This window comes from Numida meleagris, chromosome 2 (genome assembly GCF_002078875.1).
Source record: "Numida meleagris isolate 19003 breed g44 Domestic line chromosome 2, NumMel1.0, whole genome shotgun sequence".
NCBI lineage: Eukaryota > Metazoa > Chordata > Aves > Galliformes > Numididae > Numida > Numida meleagris.
In genome coordinates, this window is record NC_034410.1 from 74,638,755 (window position 1) to 74,660,912 (window position 22,158).

Below are 22,158 nucleotides of genomic sequence, written 5' to 3' on the forward strand. Positions count from 1 at the left end.
GTATGTTAGCAGTGGCACTGGAAGACAAAGTTTTCACAAACCAAGTAGCACAGCAAAAGGTGAGGCTTAACACACACACACAGGTCTTGAAATCCTTGCTATTTCTCAGCTCATAAGACCTACCTACCTACTCTTTGGGTTACCTGAAAAAGATCGTTCTGAAAGAAATGGCAGCAGTGAGTAATAAGTACTCATTTAAACACTGTTAAAGTATCCAGAACAGTATGCAGAGTAATATAATCAATTATCAAAGGCTACAAGTACATTGAGACATGAGCCTTAACCAAGAAGTGGTCTCGGATACCACAGAAACCATCTTTTGAATCCTTCTCTACTGTTTGATGTGAGAATGAAGTTCCAAGTACTCTAGCTGTTGTCAACTTCATTTTGAGGTGTCTAACATTACCCTCTATTTTGAAAGATGGATGTATTAATCTAATATAGAATTATTCTTGGAATCAGGAACCTAGAAAACACAGATATGAGCTTATGCAATCGCATGACAGGATAGAGATCAATTCCCCAGGCTCAAGTATATGACTAGGAGTTTCTTAAAGCCCAAGTTAGGTATGCAATGTTTAGATGAGTAAATGAAGAACATTTCTTTCAAAACCATTTGAGCATCATCAAAATATATTTTGTTCATGCCATAAATAAATCACTGAACAGTTGCTAAAAAGCATTTGGGGCCTGAAAGAACAATAGTACAGCATTGGCTTAGTCTTTTCTAACTTTGTGACTCTAAATTCAATTGACTGGATTTTTTTTCTCAACTCTTTACATGCCCCTACTATTTTCAGCTACACCCATTCAGTAAACACTTGCTTCACATGGTACAGAAGTTTCTTTTTTAAACACAGTAGTAAACATTTGAAGTCCTGTTATGAAAGTCCCTGAGCAGAAATGATCAGGAAACAGGAAAATACATGGGAAGAAAACAGAGGAAGACAGAGGCGGAAGAAGTATTATATCTGCTTGCTCTGTGTTTACTCTTCCCCAGGCATCTGCTAATGACCACAACTGGAGAGAAGAATACTAGTTTAACACAGACCTTTGGTCTCACCCAGCTCAGGCATTCTTATGTCAAATATTTTAAGGAATCTGACGAAAACCATACTTACAACTTGACTGCATACTCTATTATTTCTTCTCCCAGAGAAAACCTCCCCATCTTTCCTCAAGGCTATTTGTTCCACAGTAGCAAGTTAATAAACAATCATAAAACCATTCCATATGAAAACAGATCTTATTTGAGCTCATCTAATGGTGCACGGCCTGCTATAGTGGTTCTTCAAATTCCATGACAATCAAGGGCTTTATTATTCAATAGGACTGGTTAACTCAAAACACTCTGAAATCAGTCAGTCCTGTGTAAATGACATATGCATTGTCAAAAAAGATACATCAGTTTTTAGCCTGGGACTTTAAATCTGGCGTCAGTGAAGCAGTTTCCCATGTCAGCCTCTTCAGACTTTGTTGACTGCCTGCCACTCAAATCCCAAGGGTCACTCAAAAAGATACTGAAGTAATCCTTAATCACCTGCCTTTATAAAGTATGAAGCATTCATCTTTATTTGATACCTGCAAAAGCATCTGTCTGGAGCAAAAATGTACCAAAGTAAAAGCTTTAAAGTCATTACCACTTAGTGAAAGTTATCTGTGTTCCTTGCAGCTTAGAATTACTACTCCATCTCCTCTACTTAAAGAGACTAAGATTCACTACCAATAAAAAAAATCCCACCTTATTTCTCATTAGAGGACTACTGAATAACTCAAAGACAAAAATTATTACTTGTCATTATCCTTGTTGCTCCTTTCAAGCCAGTCAATCACTGTTCCTTTTAATGACAGTGCCCAGCTCCCCTCTCTTCCCCAAACTCTTACCTTTTCAGCATCCTGCTCAAACAGCCTAAGCTGAAAACATTGGTCCAATTTCAATTTCCGCACATGCCACATCTGATGCAGATGCTGCCGTGTTGAGTGCAGCCTGTCCAGCATGGTGGATACTTTGGGTAAAAGGTTCTGTAAGTCTGCATTCCCTGACCCAGAGTTCTTTTTGGGAAAGCTATCGCTGCTCTGTATTCGCTGGAGCAACTTTTGTCCTTCCACATCAAGGTCCTCAATAGGGGCCTTAATGACTTTCTTTTTTAATTGCGAATGTTCTTCTATCATATTGCGAGCACCTTCCAGGTCCTGAGGCATTTCCTTTTTTGACAATATATCTTGCAGTTCCTCCAGTCGAGACAGCATATGGGTTGCATTGCTAATATAGTCCTCAAAGGCAACTCTGATTTCTATCCACTCCTCATGGTTGTACTCCAAACAGCCATCAAATTCTGGGGTTAGCTGAGAAGGATCAACTACTTTGGTAAGGCCTTCCAGAGACACCATATTTGTCTATAAGAAAATAAAGACGAAAATTAAAAAATGCTGTGACTGAAAGGAATTTGAATTTATCTTTCAAGTTTTCAGTTCTCTCTGTTTATAAGTTGGTCATTTTCCTTATAAAGTCCACGTGACTTCTTTTATAGACTTCTCCAGTGTCAATCCTGATCACCCTCCTGTCTTGCTGGTATTTCTCTCCAGTGAGAAATGTTGTTTCTTTACCTCACCACACTGAAGAAACCACTCTTCTGACTACTGTTCTGATTAATTTTTGACTTGTGAAGCAGCAGCAGGATAATGGTAAAGTTTATTTATTTGGCTGCTTTCCTCTGTATGGAATGGTCATGATAGAACAATTACCATAATGCAGACAAAATATAGATGAAACCTAATGCTTTACCACTGGGGATAAAACCCAAAGTCCATCTTTTTCATGCTCAGAGAAAGTATATATGATGATAAGAACATCTAGTTTAAGTATATAAAAGAAACTACATTTCCTCTAGAATATCTGGCCTCATCCAGCTCTCCTCCTATCCAGAACATTATTTACCTGAGAATTCTGGAGATGTCAATCAGTAGTGAGTACACTTAAACCGTGAAATAAATATAAATCCATATACCATAGGGGAAATTACCTCAAACTCAAACTTAGAGCTGCCAAAGTTAGTCCTCTGTTTCTGCCAGAAATTGTCTGGCTTGATTATCAGTGCAACATGAATACAACATGGGAAGGATTCCTGTAAAATCTTCAGCAGAGGCTTTATAGAGTCCCATTTTGACCCACGCATATCTACAATGACGGTGAATCCTCTTTTACATACTTCCTCACTGCAGAAGAAAGGAGAAAAGGTTATCAGGCAAGTGTTACAAATTCAAACATAGACAGCACTTTAACAGGAACACACTCCCCAATTAAAGTGTGCTAGCCTAATGAACAATCACACCCCTAGGGCCTTGCTGTTGACTATCTCATGCATACAGCAACTCTCATCAAGGCAGTGCAAAACTGCTCTGGAAGCCTGCTGTCACTCCACTGCCAAACTCATGCTGGGAGATATTTTAAACTTGTTGCTGATTTGATAATCTGCCTTTATCTCCTCTTTCATTTTCCTTGTTTACATACACATGATTCTTCTTCCGGTCTTGTGCCTCTTTCACCCAACACATACACTGAACTTATCATTTACAGAAGCACCAATATGTAATTCATTTACAAATGACTCTGTAGAACACACACTTTACTGATAATAATGCCCATGTTTTTCTAATCATTGAGGGGAACCTCTAAAAGACAGAAGTCGGTATGCTGTTCTTACCTACTGCTTCTGCAATGTTTGGTAAACCATTTCAGATATCCCATTTTATCTGAGAGTTAAAAAGTGTTAGTCTGCAGACGAAGACCCTTACTGACAATCACTTCTGTAACAAGATCAATTTCTGGATAGATAATGGGTAAGAAAGTATTTTATGGCTGCGAAGAAAACCATATCAACCTGTTTCTACAAAATTTGAGCTCATTTTTGCTGTCCAAAAGTTGGCAGACCTTATACTCAAATTTCCTGGCAACTCTTCTGAGAACAGCAGATTTCATTTCTTTTCTTCTTTTGTACACTTAGTACACTTCGTACTGCTGATTAACAGCAGCAATCACCACCAACACCAGAAATTTTTATTTGTTCCAGGAGAACATACTACAGGAACAGGTTAACATGAAAAGAAAAGGTATTTCAAAGTGGAGTCATAGCCAACAGACTATCAAGAGGGACCAAATGTCCACTGTGTGAATACATGAGTAACTTACAGGGATGTGACTAACGTAAAGGCAATTCTGGAATTTGTGTGTTGAGACTTTTAGAGTATCCAGGAAGTAGGAATGCCTCATTAGCATGCTTTATGCAGTCTCATTGGTCATACTGTGAGATGGATGAGTTATGACTGACTCTGGAGAGCTGAAGTGCTTCTGAAAGGAGTTAGCAATACAATTTCCTTAGAAGAGGAGTTGTTTTAATGTTGGCTTAAAAACAACAGCTTAAAAGGAGATTATCAAGATAATTGTTGCCGCTCCCTGCTGCCCAAAAACAGCAACGGTAACAGAAAAATACATGTAGATTATAACTTCAAATTTTTCTGACCACAGTAAATATACTTTTAAAAAGCATCACAAAATTAAAAGGACAAAAACAAATACTGCTTTGAAGCTATGACACACCCACTACTGAAAGGCTTCACATTATTTTATGAGTGCTGCTCAGCCCATCCCTACCCAACCACATAAACTATCCATTTGTGAAGAAGAGTGCTTGCCACTGATTCATGAGGCATGTACCTGGTCATCTACAAGGCTGCACAAAGCAGCCCCTCATTACGTGATGCAGATGTGCCCCCAGTCTCAATCATGTAGCCCTTGTCATCTGACAAAAGATTAATTCATTTTGGGTAGGGATCACAAAAATGGTTTCTGGAGCTTTAGGTCAGACAAGATTATCTTTTTGGTAAACCTGAACTACACTAATACTTTGTCCAGTCAGTGCAGATGACTCAAACATAGCAACTTTTAAAAATCAGATAAATTGCTAAATTAATGTAAATTTGAGATAGAATATGTTTTGATCTGTTGCCAAAAACCTAATAGCTCTGTCTTTCAGTTATGTACAGTAACTGTACTGCAGTAATTGACAGATGAACTGTGTGGGGCTATTTGCACCAATTAGGACTTCTCAGTTAAGGAGTTGTAAGACCAGTCCCTAACACATGACTCGTATGAAAATGAATCAAGCTTTTAATAAAGCTGTTTTCATTATCAAATCTTTGCCATGCTTGCAGAGATACAAAATCTTGAACCAAGCTTCTGTTTTAAATCTATTTTGTTGCTTAATCAGCACACACCTTTTGCCAGAACACAGCTGTATTTTGCTAGATTATCACTAGAAAACTCTCTAGGGCCTATTTTGATGCATATTTATTTATTAACTTCTCTAGTAACTTGAAGCTCTAGAGTGTCAGAATATACATCAAACATTCAAATGTGAAGTCTAGTGATTTCAGAGGTAAAAATCTCAAGACTTCTTCCCCTCTTCCATCCTCTATCTTTTCAAATCTCTCAGTTTAATAAAAAATAAAGAAAAAAAATACTACATACCCCTACTCTTAAAACTGAAATAAAGGCCATTGTAACTGAATTACCAAAAATGACTCCTTAGGAAGGCCACAGCCACATTTAGCTAGACTTTCTGAATGTTTCTTTTTTGGGGGAGTTGTCTTTCTTTGTTTAATGAGAGTACTTATGTCAATCTGAAACTGGCATCTGATACATCAGATGCAAAGAAAAATGACAACAAATTAGCAACACAGAGAAATGTTATTGTATTATTATATAAGAAGTGTTATTACTGTATAAGAAATTGTATTGAGGTATACTGCACCAAAGTTTTTCTAACAATAACGACAACTACTAGGTCACACGCAAACATATTCAAGCACATTCAGAGTTGCTCCAGTCTGTATCAACTGCTGGCAGAATCTGAGATAAACCTAAAATCAGTATCTTAAGCTCACTTTTCTCCAGAGTTGTACTACTCAGAACAAAGTTCTATCTGAACAACGTATGTATAATGAAAAATATATATCTTGAGCAATGTGAGTATATATATATTTATGTATACATACACACACATATACAAGCACTAGATTTGGTGATTTGATTAAGTAACGCATTGTAGTCAATAACTTAATTTTTTGATAATACACTATTATCAATAATTTCACAGATCTCTCTGCAGTTTTATCTGAGACCTGTGCAAGAAATTTTACATGTATTTCTCCAGGTTATTCCTGAGTTGAATCAAGATGCTATAGCTTATCTGACACAAATAACAGATAGGAGCGTTGTGACGACCTCAATCTGCGCAGCATATTCTAGCTTGTGAGTGTACTGAAGTACATTACACTTGTTTTGCTGCATAGCTTCAGAGTCTATCAAGCGACCAGTACTTACCTTGGAATACAAGCTAGGTATGAAATTAGTCTCCTAAGGTCTTCTTGCCGTATTCTATCATGATTACTACGTGCTGGAAACGTTAGAATGGGGCCTCCACGCTTATCTCTGCCACCTGAAAAATAAAACACGTTAAAAAAAAACTCACAGGGTAACACCATTCTGGCTTGCAGAAGCAGTCTTCATAATGCTTTTAGAAAACCTAATTCCTACACTACTGAATGCGTATCCACTTTAAAAAGATTTCAAGTTAAATGCCAACACTGTCATTTAGATTCCAAGTTGGGAATATCAGAAAATCTGACTCGGAGAGAAATGTATCCATCTGATTTGGTACATTGCACATACTTACTGTAGCCAAAATGAGTATGCAATTTTGTATCAAATGCCTCGCCTGTGAAAACAAAATGTTACTATTACTCAATACTACTTTTAAGTCAGTAGCCCCTCTCTGTGACACACACAACAGCATAAACACATTCCTACCAACTGAATTTCACATATATGTTCTCAACCACAGATGTGTGTGGGCTATTTTCTCCTGTCCCACAGAAACACAGAGAAACACCACCCTGTGTCCTAAGTGATTCCTCATTTAATCAGCTCCTCATTGTAAAATCAGGTTATTAACAGACTCTTAAAGAATTCCTTAAAAAGGCAGGCCAAGAGCAAATGAATAGAACCAGTCACTCAGACATCCACTGGTATCCTCCCCAGCACAACCTGTGCATGCTTCCTGTAGACCCGAAGCCCAGGTCTCCAGAGTGCCTGCAAAGGGCACATTCTCCATGAGTTACCAACTGAAACTCAGAAAAGGAGAAGCTGCTTCAGATTTCTGTCAAGCTGCAGTGCCAGAACCTAAACATAAAAGGAAATTCATCTTCTTGTCTTCTATGACCCTCTTAAACGGGATAAGAGAGCAAAAACAACTAAACTCTTCTACTAAAAAGGGGTAAGTTTGGCTTTGATGGGATTTTGTCTCAGAGAATTCTGAGGATTTTTGCATAGCAAGAGATGGGATGAAGATAGGCCAGAAGCCGTAAGAGAAAGGAAGCACAAAGGATCCAGCAGTCCAGGATCTCAGCAGTCCAACAGTCCAAGCCTCTGCTCAGCTCTAGAATGGCCAGCGGGCATCAAAGCTACCAAACATAGCTGAAAGGCGGCTGCAGCCCTTAATGCTTTCCTCAGCTACCTTATCTACAAAATTTAGGTTTCAACTAGAAAATATTACTAATCTGAACTGCACAAAAAAAGTACTTGACTGCTCAAGGTGGAAATTCTTCTTTCAAAAGCAGAAGCTAGCAGTGAAGACGATACACTGAATTGTCTTAACATTCTCCAAGTAATTTAAACAAATTCCTTGTTACATACAGACCTCTCTGACTGCCCTACAGGCCTTCCCTACAGATCAACTACTTTATCATGTTATTTTCCAACATGGAAGAGGAAAGAAATACATATTCTTTTTAGGTTATTTTGGATACTATCTCACTTGGCTCCCAGCTCCACATATACCACAAAGGAAAAGCATTTTTAAAGTACGGTGCATAATCTCCTGATAAATCTCATCCTGGAATTTTCATATGTTGGAGACAAAATTCATCACACAAATTTCAGGTCGAGATGACTAATGAAGAAAAGAATACAGCCTTGATTTTTTTGCAAAATTAGTTTCACTATCGAATCTTAAACCAGACACTAAGATTGTTAAGTATTAAGCAAAAAGTTCCTAGGGCTTTAGAATATAACATTTTTTCATCTGCTAAAGCTTTTATCAGTTCTATGCCTGGAGAGCCAAACTTAGGCCTTTTCCAATAAACTACTCTCATTTCCTTTCTTCCTGATGCTCCTGTGTCATACACAAACTGGAATGTTAAAAGTAACAATGTATTAGGCATCAGGTGGGAATTTCCTGTCTCACAATAGCCTTTGTTCAAGTCAACCCTCTTTTTGTCTTGGCTTTACAAAAACACATTAAGCTACTGCTTTCATCAGTCAGACTTCCATTTCTACCCCTTTTCCTTTATACAAAACCTCCATGGTACTGAGATATTCTCTTTGTTTATGCCAAGATGTGTCATACTAGTAGCTGATCAACTCACATGAGTCAGCTAACGTGAATCACTTCTCTCCAGTTTACATCACTAACAGCAGTCTTGTCAATGGTCTCCAAATGGCACCAAAACCAACCAGGTTGAGCAGTGTAGTTCTTTTTCAGAAAATGCCTTTTCACCTAGTCTGAAAATACTTAGGCAAAGCTAAGCATCAGGTTTTTATGGAGAGGGAGGTGCCCATCTCTTAGCCCTCGTCACTGATGGCACAATGGGAATAGCATATAGCTGCAATGGGGAGGCTCAAGACTGGATGTGAGGAAAAATTTCTTTACAACGAGCATACAGCCCACAGATTTTAAAAAGTACAGATGAGTAAGTCCACCATAGTCCTAATTTGTCCACTGTCCATTGTACAGCACTTAGTTTGTATTTCTTTTAAAAACAAAACAAAAATCCACTACACTGCTCTGTGCCACAGATAACAGAGACAAGATGGTTGAATTCTCTTCTATTTAAATACATATTCAGATATACTAGACTATGAAAAACCCACTTATCTTTTTCATTTACAAAAACACATCCTTAACAGTTCAGTAAAAGAGACTAGACTGGATTGCGACAATGGAGGAGAAACCCAAGAGTGAATCACACCAGATCTACTCTGATTTGTGGCAGAGAAAAAGCAGTGACTGAAACAGTCTTTTCAACAGTGATCAGACTGTGCAAAGAAAAAGAAATAACGTTGTGCAGACATGTAAAATATATTCACATGCAAACATATGGAAAGACTGAAACAAAGCAATATATAATTACAGCCTAATTACAGCCTAAAACAGATTGAAGAAGCACCTATTGAAGACAAAAAAGGGAAGCTCTCATATACAGTTTAATTGCAATAAAGCACAGAGTGAAAGTGGTACCTCAGTGGAAGATGTTTGATATCAGGTGCCTTAAAACTTAATAAACTAAAATTTCTGATTGGATCAGAACATTATTTCAAGAATGGCTTAGGAAACGGCTATCATTGAAACAGACTGGTGCTCGAATGAGCAGTAATGTCTAGGTATAAAGGCTGCAGTGGAATCCAAAAAGCCTGGTGGAGCTCAGTGTCTTCTTCCAGCAACTCCTTCAGCAATGACTTCAGATTCAGGCATCTTATTTCAAGATAAGCTGGTGCTCAAGAAAGTCAGAAGTGAGTAAAAATTAGTGTCCTTACGATTCTAAGACACAAAGATGAGTATACTGTTATACAGCCCACGCATAGTCATTTAACTTAGAGAAGGCAGATCTCAGTTGAGAAAGACAGACAAAAGACAGGAGACATGAACCAAGGATCTCAAATATTCTGTTGTTTTTTTTTCAAACAGGGTTCAGTGTGTGACTTTCCTGCTCTAAAAGAGAGAGACATTTCTGGGCGCTATTGATTGTCATACTTTATTCCTAGTTAGGAACACATTGAGAATATATTCTGAACTCATTGCAACAACTCTACTAGAGCTCCAATATAAAATTGGAGGGAAAAAAATAGAAAAAAATGATAGTGATGTTTGTGGATACCTTAGCTTTAATAGAAAAATTACAGGTTTTAGTAGAGATAATTTACAGTTATTTTTTGGATAGATTCAGTAAAGATATCTGTAAGTTCTTTCCTACTCTACAAACCTTAACCACTTTCTGTACCTGTAAACATTAATATCAAGTACTAAAGCAGAAGTTGTGCTTCTGAATGAAACAAAGCTCTGAAAGCCTCTGTAAGCCAGTTGTCCAATGGTCTCACATACCTGTATATTCCCAGATATAAGGCTTGACAGATCTTGTTCCAAAATGCTTAAGCCCTATTGGTGGTGTTAGTTTGGTTTGGTTTTGGGGGAGGGCTGTTTGTTTAAACTGCTTGTATTACTAATGTATCTCATTTCATTTCAGACCCACTTGCAATGCAAATGTGAAACAGTATGGATTTTGGCAGATCACCTCCAGCCAAGCTCACTGCCAGCAGCTGTTTGGTCCACTCCTCTGTCAGAAGTTAACTACCTTCACACAGGCACATTGGTAACCGTTTCTGCCCGCCTGCACCTCATCTCCTTTAGTTCATAATCCATCATCTCCACTTAAATTCATCTTCCACTTACATTTAGCCCTCTTTACTTTCACAGAATTAGTGCCTTTTGATAAGGCCAAAGGGTTAAAAGCACACATTAGAGAAAGCCTATCATCTTTCATCTCCCTCCTAAGGGGTCTAAACTAAGCTCTGGATAATCTGGAAATACAGAGGTCTGGGAATGGAAACAGATTACATTTTTCATGAAGTGCCATAAAGGAAGCTCAAAACAAAAGAGCAACAAGGGATCAAAATTCTGTACTTAATTCCATTTTCTTTTTTCCTTTCCTCCGAAAATACAGTTTTAAGCAAGCCTTCACCAGCATTACAATGCATAAGAAAAATAATCAGGAGTTTCTAGACCACCAGGAAAATTAGTCTGTTATGTCAGTCATTTTACAAAACATTATTTTTGTTTTACAATGATACTTAGCAGCGTAGAATGGATGAAGTACCGCAAACTCCACACTGCACCTACAAGCATCATGATCCATAGCAAATCTCTAAAGAGTGAAATTTCAGGGATTACTTTTTATGCTTTAACAAATATAAGTCTTATATCTGGATTTCTAAATAAATTATGCCCTTTCCCAGCCCCCTTCCCCCCCCCAAAAAAAAACAAACACACAAAAACAAACAGCAACTTTCAAATATGAGGGTGTCCTCTAAATCATCTGATACTATGATCATGGCAAAGAGAATGATGATGACTCATCTCAACAGGTTTAGAAGTACTTACTTCAGAAAGTCAGACCCAAAATTCAGTTCACAAGAATAAGCACCTCAGACAGTCATCGTTCCCCATCAAGAAAATTTACTTACTGAGTTATAGAGCATGTTACCCACTGTTAAATCCTCTGCTACTTCTTGTTAGGTAAACAACTAACTTTCAAAGTGAATGCAAGAGATAGATTAAGAGATAGATTATCGTGCCCATTTCACCATGAAGATATGTGTGCTTCAAAGGATACACGCTGAAATTTCACCTCTGCAACAAGGATATTACTCCCATGCCTCAGACTGACCTGTAACAATGCCAACTCCGTAAAACTATCCAGCAAATAATACAAGGAATATGGTTACAGTACAGGAAGTTGTTTTCAGTAACACTATTAGATATGCAAGGGGTTGCAGGACAAGCAGTTTGTTCTCCATTCAGCAAAACACACACCTTTGTTATTACAGATGCTTTCACATCAATGTTAATGTTATGTTATTGTATTTGTTGCTGCCCTACATTTCTGTGATGTTTTTAATGATGGTTACAGTGATTTAAAGTACCATTTTGTATGTGACTGACAAGACAGTTATGCATTATACAACAAAAGAAAATAACTGTACCTGAAAGGTATGCAACTTTTTCCTTTAAAATTGGCAAAACTTCCATAGCCTTCATTTCATCATTTTTGCGAAACCCTGAAAAACATCAAGACGAGTTAATTAGTCAGAAATTCAGAGACTAGTTACTACATTTAATGAAAGCACTATAAAACATTTACCTTTGGAAAACAATCTAAACGTTGAAATGATAAGAATTAATATAATCTTATAATAAAAGGCTGCAAAAAATAAACTGCAAACTTTTAACATTGAACAAAAAACAAGTCAACACTTTGACTAGCTTAACACAAACATTATGGTATGCTAGCGAGACTCAGTAAAAGACAGAACACTCCCATTAGCCATTTTCATCAGTAAGTTAAAAGTGTCACTTGGCCCCTGTTACTTTAAACATACCAACTCCAGCTTTCACTTTCTGCTCAAGCAGAGGAGTAATATCAAGCTAATAAGAGTAGGCACCTTTAGAGCAAGTACCAACCACTTTCCATCCTCTAAAAAAAAAAAAATGCCTAATACAACACCACTGCTTAGATTTTACTTTCCTTACATCACTTCTAAAAGAAGAATCAGAGATCAAGCTGCACTTTTTCTGCTGCCTTTCAGGAGCAGTATCTTGTAACAGAAGGCACATTTTGCCTTGTTAATTCTACACACACACAGTTTTAAATGGTCCCTAGGGGGAGCGATTACAGTCAATTTTGCAAAGCCATAGATTACCAACTTGCCCTCCTCTTCTCTTCCATTACATTTCTGTGGCCAGATTCTAAACTTTTCCTTTAAACAACAACAATAAATCACCTTTGAAGAAGGTATCTATTCTGGGATAAAATAATCTTCTTAATTATTGATAGTTTCTGGTAGTTATTAAAAGAGTAAACTCAGGTATGCATGTGCCTGTCTTTTCTAAAATGTATTGCTCTTCCTTTCTAGAGAGGGCTGCAGAACTTGACAGTGATGCTCAGCAGCTATCACCTCTCTTGAAAGGAGAGTGAAGCAGCGTGGTAGGTTTCCTGTGGAAGAACTGCAGACTGGCAACCACCAGTCATTTTATAAAAGTGCATTAGAAAAACTTCAGTCAGAAATATCACGTATATAGGCCACAGCAGTGCCCCCCCATTTCACTGCAAGTGTTCAGCTGGGATACTGTCTCACTACCCACTGGCAGCAAACAGAACAATGCTAAAAAAATCTAGTTTCCTGTTTGTTTCCCTGTGAACGCCACAACACAACCAAATCCAGACCAGGCAGGAGCTCTCAGAGCTGCTGACCAGCAGCGCAGCACTCCCTCAGGCAGCGCCACGCCGGCAGCAGCGCCAGGCCCACCATGACTGAGGTGGGCAGGGATCTGCCTCCTGCCAGCCCCGGGGCTGCCAAGGGCTGCAGGTGGCCCAGAAGGAACCTCTTGCCTTACTTACAGAGTACCGGTTATGGGTTAGCAATTGTTTACTGAAACTGCCTACAGTTTTATTCCTACTGTGTCTGCGTTTAGGAGGAACTAAGCTATAACCAAGAGTTTAAGAGAACTTTGGGCTTAAATAACTCAGTCTAAAGAGACAACAAATACCTTTCTCCATCCTGAAATACTTGGGCCTCAGCTGACTGCTAGGGCATGCAGGCACGCTTCCAGAGCTGAAAGCTTGCTGTGCTGAGCTTTCAGCTGCACGCTGTAAGCAAGCCTAATGCTGATTTAGCCTGCCTGGTTTTCCTATGAACTGTAGCAATTCCTTTTCTTTACAGCAAATCTGGAGATAGAAGACTCTTTCTCCTCACCTACAAACTATGCAGCAACTAGTTCTGTGTTTGCTGTACATCTTAGCTTAGAATAACCTTGCCTGCTCCTTCCAGCCCCCAAACTGCCTGCAGCGCCTCAGATGGTGCGCAGCCTGCTCTGCCTGGGACACATCCATTTCTGTGGGCATGAAGGGGCAGCTCCAGGAGAGTAGCCTTGTCACTGCGGCAGTGCCTGGCTCCAGGTTTGCGCGTCCTTGCAGCTCACTGCCTCGGATTACCACTCCTGCTGCTCCAAATAGATTATTTTTATTCCAGTTCCACAGCATTAATGCTTAAAAGAAAAGGCTGTGGAGATTACAATCGATGGCGGAGCACAAGGAGCAAGGAGGATAAATGAGGCAATAAAGTACCGCATTTTGAATGCCTGGGACCCACCGCTACTGCACGCTCTGGGAGGTGACGTCATCCAACCGGGGAGATGACGTCATCCTCTCCGTTCCCCGCGGCGGACAAAGGCTGCAGCAGTGGGCACGCTGCTGTCCTTACGAGCACACTGTGCATGTATTTATTGTTCCCATCATCACTCAGTAAATCCAATACTTTTTTTTTTTTTCCTCTGAATGTGGATTTTAATAACAAATCCTATCCTTGTATCTTTCAAAGACATTTCTGTTCCCCAGACTGGAACACTACCCTTTCAGCACCCACCAAAGAAATACTTGGTTACAGCTCCACGCTCTGAACAGGCAGCACCTGTCCTGCTGCTGCCCCACACATCGCACAGACACTCCTCCAACTGCCCACTGGGAGGAGGGAGCTCAAATCATGCTAATTAATATGCAACATGAGTAGATGAAGGAGCACGTGGTCAAGCAGCCCACTTCCATTTAGGAGATGCTTCTCCCCAGGAAGCATTCAGGATCACTAATTCCCAGAGCTCCACGAGCACAGCCTCCCACTGGAGCAGTACCACCAGCCAGCACTTACTGAAGCATTGCATCACACAGCAGAGGTCCCCAAGCACTGAGGTATGGTGAGCAACTCAGATCCACAGTAACAACAGCTCCGTTCCCCTCCATGGAAATTCACACATCTGAGAGAAACGCTGCGCCAGTGTAAGGCAGAGGGGTCCTTCGGACACAGTACCTCTGCTGAACACCTTGCACTGCAGGATTTGGTAACAGCCACACAAGTAACAGCTGCAGATAAAACAGTGGCACATGTATCTTCTAAGCTAACAGATCATCTACAGAACAGAAATACAAAATACAGTTAATTACAGTTTCCCCAGAGATGTGTTACTGCTGCTGGAACATGGAATTCTCTTTTGCACTTTCAGGTGCCTTCACTGATGCTTCTTTGGGGCAAACTGAAATCATATAAACTCACTATGCAAGGACAAAATCCAGTTTTATAAGAATTATCTTACCAAGACAGCAAAAAGAATAGGAAACTGAGGCTAAGAGCAGCATCTATTTGCGAAGAGGCTGAACAAGTGCTCATCCATCGCTGACTCTCTCACAAAGCTGACTCAAAACTTGTTTGAAACATGGCAGAAAAAACTTTCTGAAAAGACAAACAAGCTAAAAGGGAACACTCATCCTGAACTTGCACATTTACAAACACAACTACTTTTCACCTTGAAATGTGAAATCCAGATCTTTCTACAGCTACAAAACAAAAAAGTCCAAGAGACTCATCATAGAACACACCGATGCTTTCAGCTCTCTTCTGATTCCAGGGGAATGACTCCGTGTCATTTGACTCATCATAGAATACATCACATCAACAGCAAAAGTGCCCCCTCCACCGGGCTGCACCCTCCAGCACCACTCTTCTCACCCCTGCCTTTTTGTGACAGAAATCAAACCCTAAATCAGAGAAACCTCATTCAGGAGTTCTTCCAGTACAGCATTCCTTTCATTCCAACTCAGGGTCCTGTTCTGATAGGCCTCTCTTCAAAATCCATGAGCTATGCCAGCTTCCACATGAAGGAAACACCATAGCCTTAGGGACAGAGGTGGTGGGGATGTAGAGCTACTGCACTGACACCACAACTCCAGTGACTGGGGAAGCTAGTGATAATCAGACTGACCTATGTTAGTTCTAAGTGAAGAAAAGTATTTGCTAGAAAGAAAAATAAAACAACTTCCACAGAAAAAGAGACCATATCCTAACGAGAAAGCATCTTCCTACATCTAGGTAAGACACAGAGACACTACGTTGTTCTGCAAAGCTTCTTGTATTCGTTGCCCCTTTGTGTTAATGAACTTTCTTTTTGGATTAGAGAAGCTCACAACCGTTGCCAGTTAACATTTAAGAAAAAGACTCCAAGATGTTGCTGCATTTCTTCTGTTTCATGGCATGAAGGATATTAACGACAAGATTCTGAAATCTGAGCTATTCCTCCCTGTAATAGCAAAGGCATCATAGTTACATTTCAAAAGAAATGGCTTTCAAGTTTATTAAGTAAAAAGGCAAATAAGACAAAAGACAGAATAAAGAAGCTGCAAATGTACTAAAATTAAATCATGCCTTATTAGACTGATGTGTTCATTGTTTTCCTTTTTTCTTCCCTCATACCTCAAGCTGATGACATTTATCTTAACCTCTCAAAACCTACATATTTATGCAGCTTCGAGTATCAGTTAACAACTGTATATGATAAACATCAGCTGCAAGTTTGTTTACGCATTACCTTCCATGTTTTCCTAGCGTCCAGAAAGAAAGAGAGCAGACAGCAGGTTCCTACTCTCTTACTTTGCTACAGAGAGGTTTTTAAAATAGGGCAGTGGGCCAGTTTCTAAAGACTGCTATAGCCTATGGAAAATACAAAATCTGAACAGACTCACAGGCAGCACAGTGAAACCCTTCACATCTTTATGCTGAAGCTACTATATATGAAACAGCACAGATTAAGTCAGTAGAACCATTCAGTTCTCTCTTTTCTTCAGTAAGACCTGGAAAAATGCTTGCTGAGCTCCACCAGTTCCTGGGAATACAGATGGACTCAGACTGCTGAGGAACGCGTGAGAAAAAACTTTCAGAAAGCAGAAAATGGCAAAAACAGCACTGGTGAAAGTTACAAAAGGTAACTAATGCTAATGCACGTATGGCATTACTAACAGCTTTTTCTGATTTTAACTTGGAATTTTAAGTGCCAAATTCAATTTTATGATAGGCTTAACTATAAATTCATGCTTTTGTACTCAAGTACAGTATTCATAGAGCAATCAGAGCTGTCAATCCACCAACTGCACTGTTATCGCTTCCTGATATAGACACTGCCTGTGTTCATTTCTGCTCAGCAATCTCACACCATCTTTCACGTTGCAACAAAACAACAAAATTCAGAGAAATTATAGCAAAGAATGCAGCTCTGTTCCCTTCACGAGCTCCCAGATGACCAGTTACAACACGTATTAGGGTAACTCAGCACTAACTTTCAAGAACGGCTGTTACTGCATCTTTAAGAACAGGTATATTTCCTTTCAGGAAAAAAATGAAGAACTCCATCAGTGTTTTTTTTAATAGCATACAGTAGTTTGAGCAACATTACTAACCCTGGCATTCATCTTTTGCTCATTCAGGCTTTCTCTTGGATCAGACTGGAAAGCCTACAGGTGTTTACAATGAGGATACCAAGAAACCATTTGACACAGTTCCAGCTGCACAACATGAGCATCCTTCGGACTCCTTCAGCTCTGATCAGGCTGAAGACGGAGCCTATCAGAAGACCTTCAATCTCTTGCTATAATCCCAGTAGCTCACAGAAATGGTTTTCCTCTTCCCATGTTGGTCTGCAACCCCTGCACTCTCCATACGTGCTGCACAGAAGCGCACTATGTTGGTACAGTGCTGGAATGCCATTCTGCCAGCCGGGGCCTCACAGAAGCACACAGCTTAGAAACTGCCATCAAGGAAGGAAATCAGACTTAACAGACTGTAATGAGCTGCTTATACACTATGTTCAGTTTTTGGCTAAACACAGTCTTTCTTACTGCTTGTAACTGTTCAGCGGTTTGTCATGACACCAAGATACCTCTCGTGGCCATGAATTATTGCTGAGAGAGGAATGATGAGGAAATTGTCATATTTGAACAGATGCCCCATGCCTGGAGACACTTAAGGTCAGGCTGGACGGGGCTCTAAGCTACCTGACCTAGTTGTAGGTGCTCCTGTTCATTGCAGGGGAGTTGGACTAGCTGGCCTTTAAAGATCCCCTCCAACTCAAATGATTCTATGACTCTATATGGAAGTGGTGGAGTCACCACCTCAGGAGGCATTCAAGCAGCAGGGAGATGTGGCACAGAGGGACATGATTTAATAGACATGGTGGGGGTGGGTTGGCAGTCGGACTAGATGATCTTATTGGTCTTTTCCAAACTTAGCAATTCTGTGATCCTACAAATACCCATTATTCAATAAAAACTAAACTGAGACTCGAAACCTGACATGTTTTCCTCCTTTAAAGCAAAGGTACTTGTGCATTTAAATGCTTCTATTCTCTGCAGGCATTCATCCTGCTCCTGCCATCCCACCAGCACTGCTAGGAGCTGGCCTGTTCCAGTGGGAGCACCCTTCAGTGTTGCCATGCCCTAGCAGCACACCTCCATAATGTTCCTGATACTTCTACTGACAGCCACTGCTGACAAGCAGCTTGAAGGGCCTGCACCATCACAGCACTCAGTCTCCTGGTTTAACTTACGGCCTTAACAGCAGTATTGCTTATGTTTCAGTTTGAAACGCAGCTAAAGTGAAAGGTGGTAGCTCCTATGCATTGCTCAACAACAGCTGGAGCACAGCACATGTCCTTTGGCTCTTGTTCCAAACCGCCATCTGGAGAAACTTCTTTCCCCACTGCAACTGATGGAGGCTACGGCAAGGGCAGTACAAATCAGCAGGCTAAGAATGGCCCTGTGCTGTTTCATCCTGAGCATTGACAGGAGGAACTGTTTCCATCATCCCTGAATTCAGTCAAAATACCAGAGCCAGGCTATGTGTTCTTCAGAATAAGGAGTGCCTTTTTATAGCAACTTCCAACCTATCACGCATAGAATTCATAGGTTTTGAGGCATTTGGAAGCTTTATTCACTTCTTGCCTGCAAAAATGTGCGGATACTTGACAGCCATCGACTTAGAGGTTTATTTGCAAAAACGGGAATAGGTTACGTTCGTATTTGGAGACGTTAACACTGGAACGACGGTTGGCGCGTTCGTTAGTCCCCGCACAGACGCGTAGCATTCCGTCACCGCTCAGCCGCCGTGCGCGCGGAGGCCCAGATCCGCTCAGCCTCCCATGGCGCCGCCGCGCGGGGCGGCCACGTGACGCCGCAGAGCCACTACATCGGCGGCGGCGCGGCGCAGCGCTGCGACAACGCCGGGCGGGGGGAGGCCCGCGCTGCAGCCCCGCCCCGGCCGCCCGCAGGTGGGCCCGGCCGCCCCGGAACAAAGGGCCTTCGGCCGTACCCAGGACAAAGGTGGCCGCTACCCCGGGCAGGAGGCTGCAGGGGTCGGGCGCCGAAGGGTGACGGATGGGCCGTTGCTTCTTTCCATAACGTAACGTTCACGTGCGCGTTGAAACAAACCATATGCTTTATCTGGGAACTACAATTCCATTAAGGAGGAACGCTGTATCCTCCCGTCTCCCAGAGCACAGACGGCGAAAGCGGTGATACGCGCACGGTCCCAGCCGCCCCATCCCAGTCACCGGCAGCAGACGGCAGCGTCCCGGGCCGCTTCATTGCAGCAGAGGCCGCTCCTTGGGAGAACTCGAGCAGGGAACAGGCAGCACCTGATGAAATCTGCAAATTACATCACGGCAGCAGTGCAAGCACTGCAAAATCGTAGAATGGTTTGGGTTAGAAGGGACCTTTAAGATCATCTAATTCCAACCCCCTGCTATAGGCAGGGACACCTCCCTCTAGACCAGGTTGCTCACAGCCCCATCCAGCCTGGCCTTGAATACCTCCAGGGAGGAGGCATCCACAACCTCACTAGGCAGCATGTTCCAGTGTCTCATCACCCTCACAGTAAAGAATTTCTTCCAAATATCTAGTCTAAATCTACCCTGTTCCAGTTTAAAGCCATTTCCCCTCATCCTGTCACTAAGATGTAATACCTTTAATTAATTTCTAACCTACATAACCTAATATACTTTGGGGGGGACTTCTACAATACTCATTCCCTCTCTCCAGAACTCTATAAACATGATTTCCTGGATAAGTTCTGTGAGCTAACAAAAGGAGCTAGCATTCTGACTGCACTAACAAGCAGCACTGCACTTTGGCACGCGTAGGAACACATTACTTCAGAAGCCTGCATGACTTCAGCAGCCAACAATGCATTTTAAAAGCAGAAGGTAAAGTTTTAACAATGTCTCTTCCCTCATGTGTTCAGCTTCTGGCACAATCAAAGATACACAAATTGTCTCTGAAAATGTTAAAACTCTAAAACCAATTGGCAGTTCTACGCAGCCTAGAACGCATGGTTGGAAAAACTAACCTTTGTAGAACAGATCAGGAACACAATGGGAAATTAGACTTCTCCAGCTATTTTCACCTTTTTTTTTTTTAAATGTTTTTATTTCTTGCATCATCTCATCATGTTAAAATGGGAGTTTTTGATTCATTATTTTGTTTGGCAAATATTTTTATTTGTTACACTTATGAAATGAGAAGCACTCTGTTCTGAAGCGCTCTTGGTATAGAGCCACTTTTGTTGCAGACAAGTCATGTGGCTGCATTCTTCTTCGCTTCTGAGCTCTGGTACTCTGACATGAGAGTTTGGCAACCTGAATGGAATATTCTCCCATTACTTAAAAACGAAACAAAAAATCTGAGAAATCAAGTCACATTAGATGCTTACCTCACCTTTTGAGCCATTCTAGCCATTGACTACTTGAACACTGGACAGCATCCAGGCTTTTTCACAGCGTTTGAACAGACAACGGGTGTACTCAGGACTCAGAACATGGAAAACAGCATTGAGTCCAACACTGCATTACTGAGCATTCAGTTAAAAGACTGCAAGTCTTGGACTGCAACTTCTCTATAAAAAATGAAAGATTGAATAGCCAGTACATCACAGCTGCCTCCCTTCACGCTTTCCTAACCAAGTGTATAAAGCCAGCATATCCTAGCTTATTTGATTACCAAAGACACTGCTAGTCAGTCCTTTATGCACACAGTTTTCCTATTACATTTTACCTCCACTATCACTGCTAATGACGGGTCAGTTCATTGGCACTACTTCAACTACAAGAATAATAAAAGTAGATGGAGCGTTTTATCTGCTGTCTATTTACTCTCCACAAAGTGTATCAAGAGGACTACTCCTTTTCAGTAGTTTCTTAACAGAACTTGTAGTGTACAAACATCAGCTTGAGACTTCTGGAGACATCCAGCAGATGCGTTGCCTCAGTGTACTTACGTTCTGATGAGGAACAGAAGCTATGCTTACAGCACAGGTGTCCAACATTTTGGCTTGCCTGGGTCGCATTGAGTGAATAGGAATCGTCTTGGGCTGCACATACAGTTGTTCTGAAAGTAATGCCTCTTATTTGTTTCCATAAAAACTAGAACTCGTGCAAAGAACACAGAAACACCATTTGATGCAGCAAAATCTCAGCTACAAAATGCTATTTTTCAACATAGTCACCACCATTAGCTCTGCATTTTCTCCAGGGATGAACAAGAGCCTGCATGCCACACTCAAAACAACCTGCACCAGCAGACGTGACCACTGTAGCCACTGCTGGACCACACCACCCACCGCCTCACTGTGCTCACATCCACTGTTTTGTCTTCATAGACATTCAGCAAGTACTGGTGAATGTCAGTGGCTGCAATTTTTTCCACACAGAGGAATTTAGTGACACATCTTTGCTTCATACGTACTTCCATGTCAGACGCCATTCTGTCAGACTTCCCCCTCTGCTGCCATCTATCAGACAACAACAAAATATAACGGAATACTGGTGGAAGGTTCAGCCTCTACTGCCATAACACCAACATCCTCCTTGGACATCATGGGCCAAAACAATAAAACAGGAGGCATTACTTTCAGAGCAGCCCTCATAAGACATACAATATTGTTAATATATACCTTAATATATAAGTAACAAAACATTTAAATTTGTAATGTTTTTCTTAAAACATTAAAGAGAGGAACAAAAACAAAACTAGTGGGATATTTCACCTTTTTTTTTTGTGTGGAACTAAGGCACCAGGCTGGTTTGATGGCAGTGGTTACAATTCTTAGTGAGGTCTCAAGGTGTTCATTAGAGACTTTTTGATGAAATGTTACTCCTCCTGTACTTCATCCTTGAAAACAGTTGTTCACAGTTGTATATACTGCCAAAAAGCAGTGACATGACTAAGGAGTGACTGTGAAGTGTAAGATATTTCTCTCTGGTAAGATAGGGATTACAAAAGTCTTCACCGACAAGGGCTCTAGCTGCACCACCCAAGCTGCAGAAAGCAAAGGCAAGAACTGGAAGAAGGAAGATCTGCCTGCTGTAATTGAAGATCAGGTTCAAGACCATCCAAAGA

The 22,158-nt window shown here is 40.8% G+C and overlaps 1 protein-coding gene across 3 annotated transcripts in view; it reads right to left on the reverse strand.

Annotated features, from left to right (window-relative positions):
* Window positions 1-22,158, reverse strand: part of TRIO (trio Rho guanine nucleotide exchange factor) — a 242,915-nt gene that overhangs the window by 161,480 nt on the left and 59,277 nt on the right. For 2 of the 3 annotated variants that reach the window (XM_021385426.1, XM_021385429.1), the window contains exons 2-5: window positions 11,876-11,950; window positions 6,383-6,497; window positions 3,024-3,216; window positions 1,885-2,397 (exon numbers count right to left, since the gene is read on the reverse strand). In XM_021385426.1, coding sequence (XP_021241101.1) covers window positions 1,885-2,397; window positions 3,024-3,216; window positions 6,383-6,497; window positions 11,876-11,950 — 896 coding nt within the window. Of the gene's footprint in view, window positions 1-1,884; window positions 2,398-3,023; window positions 3,217-6,382; window positions 6,498-6,734; window positions 6,754-11,875; window positions 11,951-22,158 lie in introns of those variants that run through there. The other variant, XM_021385427.1, reaches the window with a different exon arrangement.